The following is an 18,570-nucleotide window of genomic DNA, read 5'->3' as shown; positions in this document are numbered from 1 at the left end:
TCTAGCCGCCAAAAACTTATACTTTTTCTGCTGCATATTCCAACTTTGTTAGAAATATACACTTGTGGTCAAGCGAAAAGCAGCTAAAGATGGGTATTACAATTTTTGTGATGGGAGGTGTGTTTCTACTTTTAAAGTTACTATATTTTGACTAACATAAACCTTTTCTATAGTTTGTTGTCTTAGTTTCAAAATCATCAAAACACTTCTATAATTGTGACCGCTGTTGTGAATACATTCTTTTGGTCAGCCCAAACAAAAAGTCCGAAATTTATTGACATTTTGTTCGCTACTCCCTTTGGATCGCCCGGCGTGTAAATGCCAAAAGTTATGTGATTATTAAAATAATTTTACGTGACTGCGTCGATTTCTTTGGACAATTCCAGCAGGGCGAAGTGGGAGTTCGAGAGCAGAGGGGGCGTGGTCCGCTTGGTCCAACTGCAGTTCGTTTGTTGCCACGTAGCACATGTGCAGGCCATTAGGGACCGAGAACCAGGGACCTCGGCCACACTTGGTTCGTTAGCGCTTTTTTTTTGGGACTTTCGACATACTATTTTATATGTGTGCGATGCGAGTTCTATTTCCCCTGCTCTGAGGGGGCGTATGGATGTGCTGGTGGGCGTGGCGGGCGGGGTTGTGTGGCTCCAAGAGTAATAGCTTTGAGCTCGATTTCCACAGTGGCACAGTTGGCTCCAACTTCATCAAGATGATTGAAATGTGTGCGTGCACGCTGGTAATGAGTGAAACGGGACGAAGATCTATAGATACTTTCAAGCTGAGCCTGAACTAAAGTTATTCATAAGAAGTTTTTAAAAAAATATATAATACATTCAGTTAATTTTCTTTGTCTTTATCCTTATACCCGTAATTAAAGGTGCTTTATAAAATATTATTCAATGTTCAGTCATAATTCTCTCTGTAAGGGTATTATAGCATAGTATAGTACAGTATGTAAGCTTTTTGTAACTTCAAAATTTGTTTTTATATTCCTCCGTTCAGGTATCAGGTTTAATAAAATAATTAAATGCTCTTTTATCTTAGTAGGTACATAAATATTAATGCACGAATTCTGCATTTCTTAAGTGCACGCATTCGCAACTATACTCAACCTAACAGAATCTCTTCCTCATTTCCGAACGGAGCTTTCGAAATGCCGATGGGTAAGTTTTGCATGCAATAGCCATGACTATAGGAACGTCTATTTCCTTAGATTATTCCTACGGTTCATGCATATCCAGCAATTTTTCAGCAAATTCAATTCCCATATCGAGGCGGAGAACTTGCAGAATCACCATGAAGTTGCCTTAGAACGCAAAGTTCGTTGGCCAAGGTGCTTTCCGTTCATCCGTCAGCATTTGTTGGCCAACAGACCGCACCTTTCACTTCGGGGAAAGATGGGGGATCGGGGCAGATCGGAATGGAAACGGAATCAGTCAGCTGCCGTTGCATGCAAATTGCTCGCCATTTCCGCTCATTGTCATTTGACTGCCCATACACGTAAGTCTAGGCACCAACTGCCGACTGCAAACATGATTTAATTAAACGATGGCAAATTTTCCAGCTAATCAAACTGCAAAACGGCAAGCGACCATCTAAATTGCAGCCAGTTTCCAAGGCATTAGAAATGAAGATTGCAAAATGCGCGACTCAGGGAAAAATTACAGTGGAACTTGGTTAAGTCAAATATTTTACAAGCCATTAAAACTCAAAAATATGGTAAATTAACAAAAACATATGCAAACAATATTGACTCCCTTTTAAATTTAATTTAGGCATTTAATTAAAAATGTTTTTACATATAAAGAACAAGTCTTTTTACAAGTAGCCTCCATGCTGAAGTAGAATTTCTCAAATCAAACCTATTAAGTAATATTTTATATTCTATATGTGATGTATATTTTAGCCATTATTTCTAGGATTGCTTTTCCAAGATACGGACTTGGCACTGTTAACTCGAAATATGCTTCGGTGATATACAATGAAGCAACTTTAGCTCCAGCAGCTCCTACTTGGTTGACTTGCAGAGCAGGCGCAACAAATTGCTCGAGACATGAAGATTTCTTTCGCAATGAGTCCGATTTTCGATTGGGGATCTGCGAAGATGAAAAAACCGAATCGCGCTTGGCAGCCACACACTCCAATCAATACACGCAATAGGCAGCTTTTCGAAAGGTGTTTGAACCCAGATTTGCCCCGAGCCAGCGGCATTTCGATTAGAAGTGGCCAAACGAGTTGAAAGAACGCGGGGGTAAGAAATATGAAATCATGGCATCGAGGAACACGGCCAGATGTACTGGCCCTGCCTTTGGAGAACTATTCTTTAACGATTGCTGGCAGATCGGAGGAAAGACTTGGCACCATGACATAACCCAAACGCTCGGCGAATCTTTTTTATAACTAGTTTGCCCCCGGGTCACTCAATGATTCGCCTGATTTAGTATGCAAAGAAATTGAATATTTTTTCCGCGTTTCTTGGCGTAGCCAAAGTTCAACAAACTTTAAGCCACCGTCTTTTGGGCAACCTTTCGCTTGACTTTGGCTGGCATTCGCAGTCCACGGGCACTTCATTAGGCAATTTCGTGGGTCCGGCTCAAAGGCCCATTAAAATTGTCAACTGAGGTCAGGTAATGAGGCCTTCCGCTGTTGTTGTGTAAGCCAGTAAGGCCAGGAAAAGTGTGTGAGAAGCGCATAGAGAGGTGCAATGAGGTCGCCGGGTCAAGGCTTGATCTCTGAAGTTAGAGGTTCCGTTAGGCCTTATCCCAAAGAGATGGTTACTTTTGAGGTCATAGGAAACCCATGTGGTGATCATTTCTTGGGATTTTATTCGGGAGAGGAAACACACGGGGTTTGGCGGGATGTTGCAATGACTAAGAAAGACAATTCCAGTTTGGTTGGAGCAATCAAAGTCTGCGTGTTTCGAGGTCAAAGGTTTGTTTTAATAGTAGTCAGTAAAATTATTTTAAACAAAGACTAGGCATATTTATTGGTTTTATTGTGCTGCTAATTATTTTTTAATGACAACTTAATTTCTGCATTTTAAGCATCTTGTTTTTCGATCTTAAATAATAATACATTTTAATTTATTGTATTAATAAATTCTGAACCCATTATTTGAATTATTTAAATTACTGCAATACGCTTTGTAATTTATTAAAAGAAAGCTGCCCCATTTAAACTCTTGAAACTGAAAGATTTGGCAGCTTTCAACCCGTGTACCTAGGTATCTCTCGTCACATTTAATCACATTTCCCTAGGGCCTGACCAGAGGCTGAATTCCCCTGGCTGGCCCACTCCCAATTAAACTATTAACTCTAATCTGATAGCAGGCTCCGTGACGTGGGCCAGCACAAAGATAGCCATCAGCCGAAGCATCGAGAGAACGGTCCAAAATCTCGGCTTACAGGGGAACTAGGCCAATTGTAATTAAAACGTTCTACGTGCCCCTGTCGATGATTTTTGGTTTTACTTTGGCATCTGATGGGGGCATAACTAACCCACATCTACTAGTGCTTTTTTGGACTGAGGCGCAGGCAAAAACTGCGTACCGGAAACTCTGTTTTCAAAATGTAACCGAAGAAAATGGACACCAACACTTTAGTTTCGGCTGATTGAGCCAATTGGGCAATTGAATTTAGTGACGCCACAAAAAGTGAAGTAAGGCAAGGTTCGAAAACAAACAATAAGAAAACGTCATGAGTAATAATAATAAAATAATATTTTGATTAGAAAGTTGTATAATCTCAAAAGAGACGAGCGCGAACGATTCGAGTCATGTGAATTTTTTATGCAATTGTTTTTCTTTTCAGTTTTTCGGTTTTTGGTTTTGTTTTTGCACGTACCCTCCGATTAAAAGTGGGAAAGACACGAAGACTCCGGGGGCGGGTGATATTGTATTGTATAAGTAGATATAGCTTTGGATATAGCAACAATTTTCTGCAGCATGAAAAGCCAGCAAAGCTTGGCATATGATTTAATTGAAGCAGCAACAACCGTCCACAGATTGAAACTGTGTTTATTTTAATTTCACAAATGTTATGCCATTTTTGAACTACATTTTACCATTATTCTTTTTTTGTCGTTTTGCATTGGCGCTGCTCTTTTATTTCGTTATTTTTCTGTGGTTTGTTTACTCTAATAACAAGACTCTGTCAGCATTTAAAAACTCATCAAAAAAACAGTTTTCCTCGTTTTTCATTGCGTTTTATGTGGTAAAGTAATTGTGATAAATTTTAAGTAAACAAGCGAACGGCACAAAAAAAGTTGGGTCAACAAAATTGCTTTTAGACAATGTTTAAACAGGGTGAGAGGGTCTAACAAATTTGCCTGGACTTTAATGGAATTTCGGTAGTGGCTTTCAATGGTGAAAGCGTTTTTGGCAGTTTTCAGAAATACGCTTCAAAAAATATATAATTGCCATTGAACTCATTGTAAAGGTAACATCTAGAAGTGCATACTGAAAATGAACTCAAATATTCCTAACAATTGTACAAAAGAATCAATTACATTTTTTAAAAAGTTAGTTTTAGATGGTCAAAAAATAGGTTTAATAACTTTAATGTAAGAAATAGTACACAGGTGTAAAAACATTTGTTTAATGTAAGTTTATAGAGATTTTCTAGGTTGTTATTATTATTAGCTAACTCTAGGCTATTATCCGAACTATTTTCATGTTAGGCAGTCATTAGCTTTCAAGTTTAATGAGTGCAGCCTCAAAATCCACATGCAATTAAGCCAAAGGCGACGACTTGCCCGAAATTATTGTAATCTTCTTCGGCACGCTCGAGTGTAATATAATACAACAAAATAAAAGTTAATGACTTTGCCAGCCGAAGCGTTCAACAGCCGCAAAATAATAATCAGAAGCAAAGCGATTACTGGAGATGCTGGTAAAAAGAAAAATATTTGGAAGGCATTTCACGCCCGTATTGAATATCGTAAGCCGAATATCGTATTTAATATGTTATAAAGTGGCGCTTAACACGCACTTCAAAATTGAGTTGAATGTGCGGAATTGGGCTTTATCCTCCACTCCTTCCCCCCCAACCCTCTCTCCTCTTCCTCTTCTACCTTTCTCCTCTTACTCTTTCATGATTTTCTTCCATCCATCAGCTGGCTTGTTGCAAATAATTCACGTTTCAAATAGAACGTGATCCCATAAAAGAAAGCAGAGTAAAAAGTACAAAATAAAATCCAAACCGGACACGGCATTCTGTGCTGGGAAAAGGTCTTCTTTTCGATCAAATGGCTAACTGCGGTTACTGTGCAAAAGATCCAAAAAAGTCAAACTCAACTTTCAATTGCGAATTGTGCGGCGTTTCCAAGAAACGTGCGACTGCAACGCTCCGCTGCATGTCTGCCACTCCCCCGCCCAGTGACAAATTGTTTTTGCCTAACCCGATACAAAAAGATACAGATAAATACAGTGCACTTTCCATAAATCAAACCAATTGTTATTGTTATATACCTTTGCACATAGTTTGTATATCGTTTTTAAGTTGTTCCCCGCATTTAAATAACAGTATTTGTTGGCTAAAGGAAACAACTATCTTCAAATAACAATCTTAATAACTTTTTATTATTACCACCTCCCATATACTTTTTTAAAAAAGGTTTTGATTTGATATTATAAATAATGAAATTTAAGTTATGAAAGTTACAGTGTTACAATTTCGGATTTCAGAATCGAGTTAGATAAGCTCGACTGTAGTTAGATACCTAGATAGATAGATGTATCTGTGCAAATCGAGCTGCGGCTAAAAGTCAGAGTCACAGTCATGGTCGTTGAATAAAAGTGTCAATCTTGGCCAACAACATCGTCATTATCGCCTTCATCATTATCAGTGGCAAGACAATTTGCTCTTTTGTTTTCAAAAAAGTACGTGATGACAAAAAATTGAATGGAAAGTAACTCACAAAAGTGACAGCTGTTTGAAGATGTTACGCTGGAGTAATATTTGCCTAACGTTGTATTGAAAAGGGAATCAATGGGATCCTTTGTTTCAGTAGTTTTGAAGCTGTAGTTCTACTTTTAAGAACAAAACTTTTTGTTTTATTATTTTAAACTGCTATCTGAAAAAACTGTTTGTTGTACATTAATTTCATTCAATTTTTACAGCTCTTCTTTTAGTTGTGAAACTTATAGATTCAATAAGTTTTGTACCAATTATTTTTGAACAACGCATCTTTAGGGATAATAAACTTTATGGTCTAAATAAATAATTCCAACTAAAATCAGAGTTACTTCTTAAGTTTTTAAGTTCCGATATTAAGCATCCAATTAAAATGTCATACAGCCCGCGATGAACAGAAAGTCCCATTTAGTTTGTTATGCTCCCATTTAAAATCCCCTTTCATTCCTCCCATGAAGTGCATGTCAAATGAAAAGTGAAAGGGGAAGGTGAAGCTTCATTTGGCTTAGATTAACGCGGCTTGTAATTAAGTTGTAAAACCTACGTGCGGGCTTTTCAAGTATCTGGCCCCCAGAGTTCGTCCCTAAATTTTACCTAGTACATACATAAAAGTCCTAAGTACACATCACATCTGTGGGTGGAAAACTTGTGGCAAAAATGGAACTGGAAATTCATTAAGAGTTTTCTCTAGTTTTGTTTTGTACACTTAAAAAAAGGCTGTTTACCAACGTACTGAAAAAACTAAAATTAAAGTTTTTTTGAAACTTAGTTTTAAAAGGTTAAAAATTAAAAAAAATTGTTAAGTGTAGAAGAATAAAATTCCTATATTTACACAAATAGTGTTGTATGAACGAAACTTCCTATTTTGTAGGTCTATAGTGGGTTTTGAATAAATGCAATTTTACTTTTTTTTACATGCTAATGGTGTTATAAGAGATATCAGATATAAAGTACTTCATTTTGAATTGAAAGAATTACAAAACATGCAAGGGTTCTTCTCACTTTGAGTGAAATGAAATAATTTACGATTTCTTTGGTGTTATTCCTTCATGTGCGTATATGTTTTGTTTTGGGATCTCTGAATTGCTCTTCCCTTGGCTGTTTTTCGAGCTGCTCATGCAGCGCTCTACCTGCAACAAAGGTGGCTGGCAACATGTTGACCGCGTCCATTAACACACTCCAGTTGTCATTTGTTTTGCTGCCGGCTAGAATTCGTCCATGGAGACGGAGCGAGAAGAGCTGTGTGTTGACAATTAACGAATTTCATATCATGGCCATAAATCTGCCGGTTTGCTGGAGTGTAGAACGCTCCTCGTTGAGCAGAGTGGTACGGGTGGTGTGTGCCAAATTGCTTTTGTGGGTCAAATTGTAAACAATTAACTGTTATGGCAACTGATTTCGCCGCGAAGGTTTATTTTTAATGCGATAATGGAACAATGAGAGCGGTAGATTTTCGAGGCGGATAAGCTTGAAGAGACGTTTTAATGATAATGAAAATTGCCAGTGGTTTTTTTTCTGGGAAAAAGAGTTTAAGTGCTCTTGAAAATTGCTATTTAATTTAAAACACACCAGACGCATTTCAAAACAATAATTTAACGAACAAATATTATAGCTGAAGCTTTGATAAAATAAATATAGTTGCATTTTGAATCCTTATAGCTAACATTATTTTAGAGACTTCAGTAATTTTATTAGCTAGACAACATTTAAGGTGCTACTCGAAAAGTTAATATTCGATGTATCTCACATGGGTTTTTCTCTATCAGGGAACGAAATATTTTAGCCACAAAATGGAAACTATCACCAGCCGGCAAAGTGAGACGGGAACTGCTCCAGGCCCTTCCTTTCTCTTCTCGCTCCTCCCTATTTGACTTGCAGCGAATGTTAATAACATTTTGTATCAACAACAGCAGCAACAACCAAAATTTACGCACTCGACAACAGAAGCGAACAACTCGGCGGCATTTGTTGCTGTTGTCGCCATCGTAGTCGTTTCCTTTAACGAGCTCGTCCTTGTTGCAACCGGCGCACGTGACACGCCCTTCCGCCCCTTCCGCCCCTCCATCCTTTCATCCCCCCGCCCACCTGCCACGCCCCCTGGCAGTGGCAGCCCAATTTAAGGCTGGAACTCCTGCTTCTTGGCCTCCATTTCCGTCTTCGGCTTCGTGGGTGCTTACTTTTACTACTTGACGCTGTCATTTGCGGCATTGCAATTAATTTTTGCCTGCTCCCTGTGTACGTGTATGCGTGGAGGGGCGGTGTGGGAAATTGGGGGCATGGCAGGAGTAGTACACGGAAAGAAGTCGGCAAGTGCGATCAGCTTAGCGACTTACATTGGGTTGAAGGGTCTTAAACTAGGAACAAATGCTTTGACTTAGGAATATATTGAACAAGGTTTAATTCATTTTTTCGTCCTTCATTTTGCACGAGATCTTTTAAAGTTAATTCCAATAAAACAAAATGCAATTACACAATATTTTTAAAACGCAAGTAATGAGAAATCCCAAGGGAAACACTGTTAAATTTAGAAATGAGTTGTATACAAATTGTAAAACCTGCATATTATCTGACAATATTTTTAAAAGGTATCTAATAATAAGAATACCTATGGATTTTTTTTAACGTTTTTTTGCTTAGCATGATTTGCAAAAGGCAGATCAGGTAAAATAAAATACAAATTATACTTTATTCTATTGATGTTGAATCGTGTGCAGTGCATGGAATAAGAATATGTGGGAGGCACCGGGACAACAACTTGGCACACTAATTTCTGATCTCTGGCTGCTGCAAACAACAAATACGGCAACAACACCAACCAACTAAAGGGGCAATACGGATAAGGTGGCTACGGTGGATAAGGTGGCGCCTTTCTAGTTGTCAAACGCTTCTCATTTAACGCCTGCATGGACCCCAAAGTGCAATTGGGGCGGGGCAAAATATTGTGTTTTGCGTTGGAAATTCGAACCAGCTCCTCCAAGCCGCCATGACCATGATAATCATTTGCATTGTTGCCATTATTTTACCTGAGACGATTTGCAGCGAGGGAAATTAATATTGACAAAGGGGGTTTTAAGATAATTTTCCAAAGATTTGGTTAAGGCGCTTATGCCCGTATTGAAAGCTAATATGTAATATGATAATAGGAGAGCGAAGTTATCAGAAAAGTGCAAATCAAATTAACAGGTTTAAAAGTAATTTAAAATTAAATAACTTAAATGTATGAATACAACCCGTTAATTTTATTTATAGCTCTTTATTTATTACCTTAAAGTTGGTGTCGACACTCGCAAATCCCAAGACATCACCAAATAAATTCATTTTGGCCGAAAAAACAAGTGCGGCTATTGAACTGCGCACCGATAGTTAAATCGGACACCACTTCAATTTCTCCGCTGATTGCAACAACCCAAGGAAAGAATCCTTTCTCCTCGGCAGTTGCCCAATCCCCATTGGCCAACTTCGCCAATTTGCGTTAACCGAAACCACCTTTTAGACGTGCCCACCTGAAGGGGTGGGAGGGCTCCTAAGTATTAAGTATTAAGTATTTGTATCACTCCTTGACTTTCACATGGCGAACCCGATCCGATTTTCTGCTCATTTGTGATGTAAAAAGAGCGGCCCGCCTGACAGAGACTTGCCATTCAAATTGGTGTCAACCAGTCAACTGGACGCCAAAGAAAGTGGCGCCACAGACGAGGCAGAAATGCACTGAGAAAAAATCGGCCCTAATTTGCAGTACAAATGTTAAGGATATTTACTTATTTTTTATTTGCCCAAAAGGGAAAGGAATCGGTTTTAATTCACGCAGAATGACCTCTGATAACCCTTAGATAATTATGATAATTCCAAGCCTTACTAATCTAATTATTCTATAAACTTGATGGGATAAGAAAAGTTTGCAGACAATTTTCAAAGAAATTTTTCATTATACAGCTGCTGTTTTCTCTGTTTTGTTCGCCACCGCCCCTGCAGAGATCTCCTGCTCTTTTCCAGCGACAGTCTCCGCCGTCTGAATCCAAGTCACAGGCGATGCGAAAAGTAGGTCGCCATCGTCTCGGCAACTTGTTTAACCGGCGACCGAAGGAAACTCGCTTGCACATAAAAATCACAAAGACGAGGAACAAAAAACTAAAAATGGATATGCATCCTGTGGGACATCTTTGACTAAACGAGACTAAGCTGCATTAAAATTAAATTTTATTTGCAATTTTATTTGTCTCTCTGTTCCGTTTTCTTGTTTTTGAGAGAGGATGCGAGTGTGGAAATTAATTAAGCAATTCAATTTCCCTTGCAGGTATTTGACTGCCGTATGTTTGCTATCGCATTTATGTTGATTGGAAGTATTTGGGATGGAGGGGGGTGTTGACTATTTCTATCGGTTGAATTATCTGCCAAATGGTTCTGAGAAATGTGGCTCTTAGGATGTTTAGTTTAAGTGCTCTAATCAACCAAAACGGAAATTCAATTAATCCAGCCTGGCGTTTATTTACTGTCCTCAATTTAAAGTGCTTATACAAGAACTTTGGAGTCTGTCGGTAATTTCAAGCCGTTTCGAAGTATAAATCAAGTTTAAGCTTAAGGAAATTAAATATATTTCTTAGAGTAATAAGTTGTTGTTTAATATTCAAACATATTTTACTTGGTAATGTTATGGGGAAACTTTATTGGCCTCTAGGCATTAAATGTATTTACACCATTTTAAGATCGATGTTCAACTTTGGTGTGGATGCCAACTTTATGGAGTCCATTTTATGTACCCAGGCCATTTTAATTTTTACAAGACAATGTTTGGATCGATTTCATAAGCAAATCCCCTTCATCGTTAACTTGAGCTACTTGTGGCTGGCTAATTAAAAAGACATACAACGTCCGAGAGGTATTACACTTAAGCTCTGCCATTATCAAAAGCATCGAAATGCAGCCGGACAAAACAAAAACAAACAATAGATGTAAGCTGAGCCAGCGCTGAGCTAAACTTAACCCAACTCACCTGGCGTCAGTCGCTTTTGTTTGGTGAAAGGCATGTGAGTAGCTGCTGCACCTGCCGCAAGTCGAAGGCTCCACCTAATATACAAACATTTGCTCAAGACTCTAAAACAGTTGCCGTCGAAAGTACACGCACAGCTTGCGACCCCATCATCCATCTTTCGGCAAGCATCTATTCCTCAAAGCCGAATCCAAATACCCATGTGCTTGCCCCAGAAACGAAACATTTTCGGGCGAATACCACCCAGGACCCTCCCGTCAGGTGGTAACAAAGCGAAATGATAGCAAGATTTATGATTTACGAACATGATGTTCGGTACATGTCCGATAAGCGATCCGAAGCGAAGGCATCATTAAAATCAATTTTGATTTGCCAACCTCCTTTCACCGAGTTCCGAGTAACAGCTGCCACATGCCAGGGAAAAGGGCGAAATTGGATTACAACTCTTATTGGGGGTGTTCAATGGCAGGTTACAACATCTGACATTCATTAGGGATCAATACAACTTTCTTTGCCGGATTGCCAGAGCAATTCCGATTCGTTAACTCTTTCGGCGACCGGCAATTCAAGGCAATCAAATCAAATCAATGCCTCAACGATCCATAAAAGTTAAGTTTGTTGGGATTGTGGACTATCAACAAATTTGTTACGCCTTCAAAATAAAGATTAAATTTATTAATGCCGACTGTTGGACTTTCATCGACCGATTATTGGTTGATATAAATTTTAACTAATTGATACACAAATGAAAGTACCCTGAGGGATATGAAGTTCTCTACTATTGTAAAAACATAGTAAGTTAGCATTTAAATTTCGTATTTATATTTCTACTCAAGTATCATTAATTTGAGAACTGTTATAACTCCAGTCGGTTATCCCGTCGCCATTTAAATCTGGAATGACCACTTCAAGAAAATGCAGTCAAGATTTTAAGCTTTTCTTCACATACTTGTCATGCCCGGGCCAATCCCCCTGGCAATTAAAAGACCGCAGAGAGCGCAATTAAAAAAATATTTAATTATAGTTAGGCCGGGATCCTCCTCGAGCTGTGGACCGATTTTCCGTTTGCGGTTTAGCCTAAAAGCCAGCGAGAGGCACATGACTTGGCCAGGCGGCTTCATGTGGTCATTACGTCATGATGCAGCTTTTGGAGTGGCACAGCCAAAAGGCAGAGATATATATATGTACACATATATAGCGGGAGAGGAAGGCGGAAAATGGGGAAAAACTTGTAAGTCGGGGCAGACAAAAACCGCATATTTGTCGTGAGCATTTTGTTACAATTTCAATTTCGGACTGGTCCATTGTTGGGGGTCGGTTTCTAGACCCCACTCTTTATAAGCTCACGGAATCTTGTAGTCTTGTGTTTTTTGCCTAGGCGTTGCCCTCGCCTTTTTGTTCCGACTACTCGGCTTTGGCTGCATTTGAAAGTGCATTCGTTTCGGTCTTGGCCAATATTTGCCAACTATCAAACTGGTTTATTGCAGTTTTTCTAGTCTCTTTAGTAGTTGATGAAATGGCCTTTTATGGCGGGCCTGTTCGACTTCTCAAGTGCAAGGAAGTGGAACAGAAGAGAAGGACATGATTTGCACAAATTGCTGAAAGATTTTAAAGACTTAAGTGCTGTACTGCGTAGGCTTACAAATTTTATTTAGTAGTAAGAAGTTTTCAATTTCTTTAAGCATCATTATCACAAATTTATGACTGAATCACTCTGTTTCTTTCTGAAAGTAAATACATTTTTTATAAGAGCGAAACTGAAACGGATCTGTTGATGGTTTCAATTAACACCAACTGTTCTCTGAATGCTTGGCTGCCAGAAAAGTGAAAAGAATCATAAATGCGACCGCTAATTGCAGTTCAATGCTTTCACCGCCTTCCGCCAAATGGGTGAGAAGGCACCACCCACCTGGGAATTTATCTCTTGGGATCCCAGACATGTCCCACCGTAAAATATTCTGCTCGGCTAAGTAGCTGGCGCCCATTCATCTCCAGCAGTTCGCCGGCTGTAAAAAAGTGATTTACATACTCGAGGAAGTCCCAAGTTTTGGATCTGAACCTGAGCGTTGGCTCACTTTCGCTATGTGAGAGTGAAGAGGCGGCGAAGAAATTAAATTCAATTTTGCCTCGTCTGCATTTGGCAAACTTAAAAACAAAACAGCAAAACGCTCGCAAACAAATAAACACAGTTTTACTTTTTTTCACATTTTGCCTTGGTTTCTTATTTATAGCATTTTGCATGCATATTTGATCAAAAACAATCAAATATTATGCGAAAGTATGTACATCGTGATATGTTTCATGGAAAACGAAAATTGAAAGGAGGTTTGTGTGTTTTTCTTAAATATTGTGCGTTGCATAAAAATAATTAGTATGAAAGTCTCTTTCGGGGTGAGGAAGTGCCTAAAAATTTGGGGGCTGTTAGATGAAGTGGTATTAATGAGTTTTTTCATTGTTTGAATCGGGTTGGTGAAAGGCTAATTAGTAGATCATCAGTTGCCGAAATTGGTGGGACTGTATGAAAATGTATGTGAGTAAAAGTATTGCTGTACTCCCTATTAATATGTATTTTTCTATAGGGCATTATTTTTCATACTTTTTTAACTGCTACCTTGAATATTTCAATGACAGTTTCATTTAAAAGGCCCTGTTCAGTGGCTTTGAACTAGTCCCACTTCTCAACTAATTCCACTTTTCATTCAACTTCACCTTTTGCCCAGACATTTACACTTTGCTTGGTAAAACTCAGACTTGAAACTCAGCAGAGACAAAAATTCATCATTGTCATCATCATTTGGCTGTTACGCATTGCTGGCCACGCCCCCTTCGTCACACAGCCCATATTTGTATATCAAGTGAAAGCTATACACATAATTTCCACTTGTCTTTCGACGTCTGGGTATTTTTTGCACTTGTTTTATTTTTAGCCAAAAAGTGTTGCACCTTTTTCACATGATTGTGTTAATCAGCCATTGCCTTTCTTATACGGTCTATGTACTGTGCTAAAAATAATGCGAATTTGTTAGTTTTTATTCGCAAGCCAGCTCGACATTTGACCGGCTTTACATAATGTAGAAAACCTCTTTCATCTCGTTTTCCGTGGGAGAGGGCGTTTGTTTTCGGTATCCACGCGGACATAGCCAAAGTTTTTGTTTTTATGACCAACTACTAACAGCCAATTAGTTATAGACTACCGGTGGGCGTTAGCTGCTTTCTGAATTGGCCAGTAAAATGGTTGGTCATCTCTTCTGAAAGGTGCTAAACGGCTGCGGTCATAAATTGCTATTATGTATACAAACATGTGAATATTTGGTGGGCTTTCACTTGCCAAAAGTTGCGTGCAAAATTATCAGTGAAAAAGGGAGTAAAATGTGGGCAGAGGCCTAAAGTTTCACCTGATCATGCGGGTTAGGTGTGAAGTTTTTGGTAAAATTGTGTAAAGTGCGGGCTCGAACTGCAGCTCGTTGTTCTTCATGCTTTAAATCGGGTAAGTATTTCGATACCCAATCGGGGATTTCATTAATGGATTAAGAGCATAAATATACTTATGATTTGCTAATTTGCTAGGAAGCTTATATCTCAAAGCAATTAAGCCAACGAATCAGTAACCGTATTCTTTGATAATGAAAATGTTAGCAGAAAAAAGTTTTCTCAGGTTCAAGAGACTTGAACTTTGTTTTACCGCTCGTTACAAATGGTTTATTGTATGTATAATGTTTTCAAACTTCAACCACAAAATAAATTTATCTCTACACTAAAAAGGAAATGAAATTGAGATGGTTTACAGTCACTCCTTATGCGAACGTCAAAAGCAATAAATTTGTTTTTATTTCCGAAAGTGTAAGGGCAGTTTAAAAAAGAAAAATAAAATAAACTTGTTTTGTTTATTATAATTATTTTTTTTTTCAATTTGCCACCCGCCGCAGACAGTCAGCAACAATTAACTTTCCCGAGGCCCACCAGCAGCGTGTAAAATTCCCAATATACATACATACTTCATTTCCATTGCAATAAGACAGACAAAATAAAACAAAACGCAAGACGAAACCCAAAGCGAAGTGGAGAAAAACAAATCACATCTCTGGATGTATAGTAATTATGCGAGTGTGAGTGACTGCAAGTCGTGGCGCCCGAAGAAAGAAAGAAAGAAGTTGGTAAGAAAGAGAGAATCGCAGAGAAGAAAGACATGAAGCCAAAGAGCCAGCCAGCCAGCCAGCCCGGCTTGAATCTTCTCTCTTATTTACCCACTTGACCCGCTTTTGGGGCGTTCTAAATAATTTCTGTCACGCTTCGGCTTCCAATGAAAATAAAAGTAGTTTTGTATTAGGTAAGCCCTAATCCATACGGAAAACAAATCGGGGGACGTAATTTATGCTAATTCACGCGAGGGTGTTGCATAACTGCATTTGATTCTACTTATTGGATTGCCAATTGCCATTGACTTTGCAAATCGATTTGGACAGCTTTTCATCAACGGAGTGCAACGAACCCAACTCAACTCATTTTCTCCGTATGCTTATTTATCGCGTGTCTGGTTAATGAAGCTGCCAAGCATCTGTCGGGTGGTTATTTAAGCAAAACCAATTAATTTAATTAATTAATATCAATTTGGAATCGCACAAAAGAGTAGTGCAAATAACAACAGCAAGTACACACATCAATATTGCTGCGAATTTATGTTTATGTTGAGGACAATTCTTTGCTCTTGCCATACTATACATCATATCGATGTTTAAATATTTGCATTGCTTTGTTGTGCAAATGGTAAGATTGTCTTTTCGCTGAATCGCCCGGGTAATCGGAAATAAATAAAAAATAAATGTTTGCCAGATTGATTGGCAGACTGACTGACTGACTGAGTGACCGACTGATTGACTGAGGGTTCGCAGCTGCATGAAATTGTCAAAATGAGCGTGAAATTTATGCTACTGCGAGCGATAATTACACAGAGTACATATCTACATTTAAATCGTGAGTTTAATTAATGCCAGTAATTCATACATTAAATGTAATAATTTGCTCTGTAAATAAATGGGAAATGGGCTTGGGATCTCGATAATAAAAGGGAACTTAATAGGATAAATCGTGTTTAATTATGTTTAACAAAGGCCCCAAGCTTTAAATGTAGGACAGCTATTGAAATAATAATATTGCCATAAAAAATAGAAAATTCCGCAGCAAAGTGATAAAAAATAGTATCATTTCTTGTTACCAGGTATTTTTAGCATTAGGGCTTACGACTTTATTTGTTGGCCATGCTTGAAGTCTTAATGAAAAACAAATTCTCACACTCCTTTTAAAATCAACAAAAGCTAAAATATTGTTTCCCCGAAGCCAATTAGCCCACAACATGTGTACTCAGTCTATCATTAGTTTACATCTCGACGCACTAGTTGCAACAATTTTTGGCCATACAGACGTAAAAAAGAGCGAAAATTGCACAACAGCGGACGCAGTGGCTCAGATCTCTGGCCTAAACACCTTTTAATGGCCAAAATTGTTATGGGCGGCCGCAGAAACCGCCGTCCGCCGTCCGCCGACCATCAACCATCGACTAATGAGCGGGCAGTCAAGTCAGCGGGCTCTCAGCCTTTATCTGTACTTAACTGAACTGAACTGAACTGAGCCGAGTTGGGTTCTGTAAAAGGCCAGAACAAACACTGAAAAATGTAGGCTCAGACAATGCAGAGCGAGGGAAGGTGGTAAGACACAGCTCTTTTGGCTTTTGTGGTTTTCCTCCTTTTCATCTTTGTAAAATGGCCTTAAGGTCGTACACCAAATGAATTATGAGGAGAATTGAAAATTAAAACAGTAATAAAAAAATGTAACAAGATTGTGGCTTTTAAACTGGAGCACAAGATGAAAAACATGTCAGTTACCGTAAAAGTGCACATAGACAAATTTTTTTAAATGATTAACAATATGGCTTTAATCTTTATCTGTATAGTTTGTTGTTTTTTTTCTTGTACTATACAATCATATTATGATTTATTAATTTTGTTTCTTTCAGTAGATTCAATGGTTTAAAATTTGTTCCTACGTTAATATTCATTCAATTTAAAATTAACGAATTTATATAAAAAATTACAGCAGTAAAGATCGGAAAACAAATAATAAAGCCTCAGCCAAGTTAATAACTGATTTCTAGGCTTCGTTTCTACAATCTTAAACTTAAGCAATTATTTAACATTTTGAACTGCTTTCAGTTTTCAGTCTGATCTGCCAAATTAATTTCAAATTTAGATAAAAAGGTTTATTAAGATCATTTGGTATTTCCATCCAAAATACATTTAAGAACTTCTAAGCAAGTTTGTACTTTTTTTCCCATGTGTGGAAATTACTGCAATTAATTTACTGGCTGGCAGTACTTAAAGTCCGACAAAAACGCTTGAACTGTTTTTGCGAGCAATTGAAGTTTTTATTTAATTATATTTATCAAATGCGTCGACCCTGAAATGTCTTTCACTTTTTAGCCAGCTGCGAAAAACGGAAAGTTAAGCGCTTTTTATGGAGAATCGAGAGCAGTCTTTTTAATCTTAAGCCGTTGAGGCGAACGCAATCTTCGATCGACCAACTCAATTCTCAGGCCATTCAATGGCAATTATGACCGGTTTTCAATTAAACTGAAACTGGAACTCAATTGCATTTCCCCTTCGTAGCGCGCTTAATTCTCGGGTGAAAGAAATCGATTCTCCACTGCTTTCTTTGGACGGATCACACTTACCGCTTGGGATACGGTATGCGCCGGTATTTGAAGGCATTTTCCACATCGCGCAGCTTCATTTTGTACGAACGATCGGCGTTCAGAGACATCCAATGGGAGTTACACACAAAACACAATCGCTTGAGATCTTTTTCGGAGACCTTTCTTGGCCGAAAGAATTTTCCGGTCAGCACTTGAATTCACTCCGGTTAACTTGGAGGCTGAGATAAAGATAGACGTCCGTTCAGTTCGGCGATCGCGGCTTGACTGAATGTTCCTGGGGGCACTTGGCCGCCTTTTTGGCCAACTTTAAGACGTTGGCAGCGGCTTACCGCTGTTTGCTTTTACCATTTTCTTCAGCACACACGATCGCTCTCTTCGGCTCTGTTTGCCCGCTCTCTTCGATTCTCTTTGTTCGCGGGTTGACTGAATTCGTGGACGTGACTGTAGCCCATTTGTCTGTGGTAACATTTTCATTATTACCCGGCATCTGACATTAATCTACTTGGCCGTATTTATTTAGGTCGTTCAAACAGCGTAGTGTTTTTATTCTTCACGCAAGGAATTCAATTTTGGGCACTTGTTTCAATATCCTATGTTGAAACAGTTGGTCACTGCAACCTTAAAAGCATTTTTTGAGGAAAATAACATATTTCGTGTGATCCAAACCACGTTGGCAAAAAGCAGAGATGCCTAATTTTTTTTTAAGGCACAGAATTAGAATCATTAGAAACTGGTTTACCTTTGAACTTCTTCTTCTTCTAATGGGCAGTCGAAAAGTTGACCTTCCCGCTTTTGTAATTTCCATCGACTAGTTTTGGCCAGTCGTGCATGAATAAAAGATTCTTCCCAATTTTTGGCTTCTCGCCTCGTTCGTTTGCTAACTCTGAACCTAAGTATAATTTTGGCAAAAGTCAAATCTGAAGTTTCTATAATTCTTGGTTCCACCAGTCTCCGCACTTGCTGTCCAC

At 38.6% G+C, this 18,570-nt stretch overlaps 1 protein-coding gene across 8 annotated transcripts in view; it reads right to left on the bottom strand.

The window, feature by feature from the left end:
• LOC108088290 (heparan sulfate 2-O-sulfotransferase pipe) overlaps positions 1–17,898 on the bottom strand; it is a 41,939-nt gene extending 24,041 nt beyond the window's left edge. For 5 of the 8 annotated variants that reach the window (XM_017186011.2, XM_017186017.2, XM_017186015.2 and 2 more), the window contains exon 1: positions 17,621–17,896. In XM_017186011.2, the coding sequence (XP_017041500.1) occupies positions 17,621–17,709 (89 nt within the window). In that variant the 5' untranslated portion in view covers positions 17,710–17,896. Of the gene's footprint in view, positions 1–17,620 lie in introns of all 8 variants that reach the window. The other 3 variants (XM_017186018.2, XM_017186013.2, XM_017186012.2) reach the window with 1 other exon arrangement.
• Between the last annotated feature and the right edge of the window lie 672 nt (positions 17,899–18,570).

Source organism: Drosophila ficusphila, unplaced genomic scaffold, assembly GCF_018152265.1.
Source record: "Drosophila ficusphila isolate 14025-0441.05 unplaced genomic scaffold, ASM1815226v1 contig_106, whole genome shotgun sequence".
Classification (NCBI taxonomy): Eukaryota; Metazoa; Arthropoda; class Insecta; order Diptera; family Drosophilidae; genus Drosophila; species Drosophila ficusphila.
Note: the sequence above shows the minus strand (reverse complement) of the source record. Positions and strands in the feature narration are given on the sequence as shown.